This window comes from Triticum dicoccoides, chromosome 4B (assembly GCF_002162155.2).
Source record: "Triticum dicoccoides isolate Atlit2015 ecotype Zavitan chromosome 4B, WEW_v2.0, whole genome shotgun sequence".
NCBI classification, from domain to species: domain Eukaryota; kingdom Viridiplantae; phylum Streptophyta; class Magnoliopsida; order Poales; family Poaceae; genus Triticum; species Triticum dicoccoides.
In genome coordinates this window covers 675,977,543-675,981,091 of record NC_041387.1, presented here as the reverse complement: position 1 = coordinate 675,981,091, position 3,549 = coordinate 675,977,543, and the positions used below count along the sequence as shown (strand labels likewise).

Sequence of the window (3,549 nt, the reverse complement as noted above, 5' to 3'; positions counted from 1 at the left end):
CGACGCCACGAGCCACGAGGTCGGCCTTGGGTGGCCGGGTCGTCCCATGGCGCGCGCGTGCGTGCACCCGAACCAACCTGTGACCGAAGCGAACCGAACCGAATGGAATCGAGTGACAACACTCCAGCTGGGAGGGATGCCCGCCCGCGCCGCTCGCGTTTATTTGTTTCCCATTCGCGGGGCGTGCCCCCATTCGTCTCGTCTCGTCTCGCCTCGCCTCGCCTCCCGCGGCGCGCTCGCCACCGACGACGCGCGCCACCCCCCAATAATAGGCGCCGGATCGGGCGAGGGCCACGGAGCGAGCGAGCCATGGGCGTCCACGCGGCGCCCTTCCCCTTCCCCCTTCCCCGCCGGGACCTGGAGGACGACGACGACGACATCCTCCTCGGCGGAGGCGGCGACCGCTGGGCCGCCGCCGCGATGGCGCCAGAGGCGGAGGCGGAGCAGTCCCCCACGCCGCCGCCCATCTCCTCCTGCGGCCGCTACATCCTGCACCGCGTCTGCCGCTTCGACACGCTCGCCGGCGTCGCCATCAAGTACGGCGTCGAGGTAATCTCAATCAATCCATTCATTCAACGCACGCACCGCCCGCCCGTTCCTCGTTTTCCGATCGAAACGCCGCCGCCGTCCCGACTAAGAGTAACTCATCCGTTCGTCGGTTTGGCTCGCAGGTGGCTGACGTGAAGCGGGTGAACGGCCTCACCGCCGACCTGCAGATGTTCGCGCACAAGACGCTGCGGATCCCGCTCCCCGGCCGCCACCCGCCCGCCCAACATTCCCCTCCCTCCTCCTCCCCGGCCGCCGCCGCCGCCGCCAGGTACCCCCTTCCTTTCCCCCTTTCCTCGATTAGATTATACGTACAATTTTGCAGCCGAAAGTTGGATGGATTACGCCCGCCAGATTACCACTTTCCACTTGGAAGATGGAGCCTCACCTAATTCCTCCGTCTCACTCCCCTGTCTCCTCTCAACCCACGGCCGGGCGACTCGTTCTGAATCCTGACCAATTCCAGGAGAAAATTTCTTCAGATTCGCCACCGACTATTCCCCTTTTTTCATCTTAGAATTTGGCAATGTCCCACCATGATCAGAGGTCAAAATCCATCGAGGTTGGCAGGGCAGGTTCGGCTGAAATCCAACTAAATTGCTTCACCTACATTGACACACACACACACACACTCCCGGTCACTGTTGACCATCGACAGAGACGCACACCTACATTGACATTGACGCCTTTTGGTAGTGGCAAGTGGCGACCTTCCAAAGGGGCCGGCCGGTCGTCGCCCACTCGGCTGCACCTGCAAGTGCTACACAGCGGTGGTGGTGGTGGGGTGGGAACATCCAGAGAGAGCCAACGCGCAAAGGAAGAGATTGTGATCTAGCCTGTGGACACAGGACAGGTGTATCACGCTCCACATGCCCGCACAGTTCCACTCACCGCCCACTGCCCACACCACACATGTCCTGCTCTGACTCGCCATACATAGCTCCAAAAACATAATCATGGCGGCACCGACAAACCGCAAGTAGGATTGTACCAAGTGTATTTTATCTCCAGCTGAATTTTATTGCAGACTACTATACAATGTACACATTCATACTGGAGTGCTTCCCTAGACGGCGTAGTTTCTTGTTTAATGATCGCGCCATGTGAGTGCTGACTATTGTGCCGAGGTCTGAATGTTGCCAGTGGACTTCTCTGCTGGCTGCTACACTTGGATCTGATCTGAGGAAGATCGGTGGTGGACTTCCTTGCTGGCCGGTACACCTCATGCTCTGCCTGGGATATAACAATGTGATTCGTTTCAGGGAATGGACTACGCGCCGGCCTCCCAAAAATGCCGCTGCCTTGGACCCGTTCCAGAAACCGCCGCGCAGCACGGTTTCGCCGTCCATGAGCCTCTTGCAGGGATACTACGGCCTCGCGCCGCCTCCCAAGCGGGACCTGACAGACCAAGGCTCCGAAATGGCGACGGCTGTTAGAGGTAAAAGAAAAACCATCCCCTGTTTCCTTCAATTGTGATGAACCATGCTTCTGATACGTGCTGATTTCTGAATCTTAACTGACCTCCAGGCCAGCATAGGAAGGCGAGGAGCATATCGACCGGCTTCCCTGGCGTGAACGGGGATGCCGGCTGGGAGACGGACGATGCTGAAAAGCAGATAAGGCGGCGGCAGAAGGCCGACCTCGAGCTGACACCGATGAGGGAGGACAGTGGCGGTGCCTTGTTGCCGAGGACCGGGGAAGGCTTGGCTTTGAGGCCAAAGTCGGGAGGTCGGCCAGACATGAATAACAGCCAGCAGGATCTCGTCGCGGCAGGGCTGGTGCCTTCGTATGGCGATGGCCTGCTCGCCGTCAGGAAGTCGTCCAGCACCCCTGAGTTCCAGGACTCAGACAACAACAACATCGCTTCGGTGTGGCTGAGGAGCAAGTGGAACCTGAAACCAGACGCCTTCGCCGTGCCTCTCCAAATCCTGCTCCTGGACAGCCTTCCGAAGCCGCTCTTCGACAGCCTCCCGAAGCCCATTGCTGCATGGAGGAACAAGGCAGCCCGGGATTAACATCCAAGGCTCACAGCTCATCGATACGACGCCTTTTAATTTATCGATCGGTGTACACCGGTGATTGTAGTCCAGGTGCAAGAAGGGGTGAGGAGTTCGCTTACATTGTCAGGTTCGCGAGTACGTTTACATGGTCCGGTTTGGACGGTGGACATTGTCGCGACCGAGAGGTGCGCTTCTTCTTCTTCTTCTTCCATGAGCTACAGAGATGAATGCCTAAAAGACAGAGTTGGATACAGTGATACAATAGCTCTACATATACATAGTGTACTGAACCTGCTGCGCCGCAGCGATGGCAGCAGCAGGAGCAGTTTGTTTCCTTTTTGTAAGTTGTTTGAGAGGATATATTCTTTGTCTTTTGTACGCGACGCAGAACTGCAGATAGACAACATACATATAGGAGGATCAAAGGGAAACCAGAGGCAGTATGTTGTACCTACACTAATGAAGGAGAATGGACTTTGTTAGTGCTTGTGTGTTACTCTTAGTCGTGGATTTGTCATCTCAGCTCTGTTCTTGAGCATATTACCTGCAAAATAGTGCAAAATTTTAAAATATATATCTGCTATAATCAACTGAAGGCTGCAGAATAACTTGTTGCAAACTACACCACAGGCGGAAAAAAATCAGCACATGAACCAGCATATGTGTCATCAGTTTCAAGTATTATATCTGAGTTTGCTCTTAGGTTGCTCTCAGCAGACCCAAGAACCATCTTAGTCATAACAACAATAGAAATTAAATATCTTTCCCGACGATAGTTATCATAGTAGCAGATATTGTTCCAAACTTGCAGTTGCAGGGCAAACACAACCTAAAGTACCAAAACTTGCTCTGCTTTGGAGAGAAACACATCTGGTGGAACCTCCCTCCAATCCAAAATACTCCACTTTAATTATAATGCATCAGTGATGTCGCTCATCATCGAGAAGATGAAGCTCAGCATTTGCATCTTTTCTGTACTAGCATGGCGATCTGCATGATTTCA

At 54.8% G+C, this 3,549-nt stretch overlaps 1 protein-coding gene across 1 annotated transcript; it reads left to right on the top strand.

Moving 5' to 3' along the window:
- The first annotated feature begins 205 nt into the window (after positions 1–205).
- LOC119292302 lies at positions 206–3,042 on the top strand. The gene is made up of 4 exons (XM_037571150.1): positions 206–549; positions 672–817; positions 1,809–1,984; positions 2,074–3,042. The coding sequence occupies exons 1-4, from the start codon at positions 310–312 to the stop codon at positions 2,559–2,561; spliced, it is 1,050 nt and encodes a 349-aa protein (XP_037427047.1). The 5' UTR covers positions 206–309; the 3' UTR covers positions 2,562–3,042.
- The last annotated feature ends 507 nt before the right edge of the window (positions 3,043–3,549 follow it).

Coding starts and splice junctions, on each gene's coding strand:
- LOC119292302 (XM_037571150.1), top strand. CDS start 310: ATGGGCGTCCACGCGGCGCCCTTCCCCTTCCCCCTTCCCCGCCGGGAC. Junction 550..671: donor CCATCAAGTACGGCGTCGAG/GTAATCTCAATC, acceptor TTTGGCTCGCAG/GTGGCTGACGTGAAGCGGGT. Junction 818..1,808: donor GCCGCCGCCGCCGCCGCCAG/GTACCCCCTTCC, acceptor GATTCGTTTCAG/GGAATGGACTACGCGCCGGC.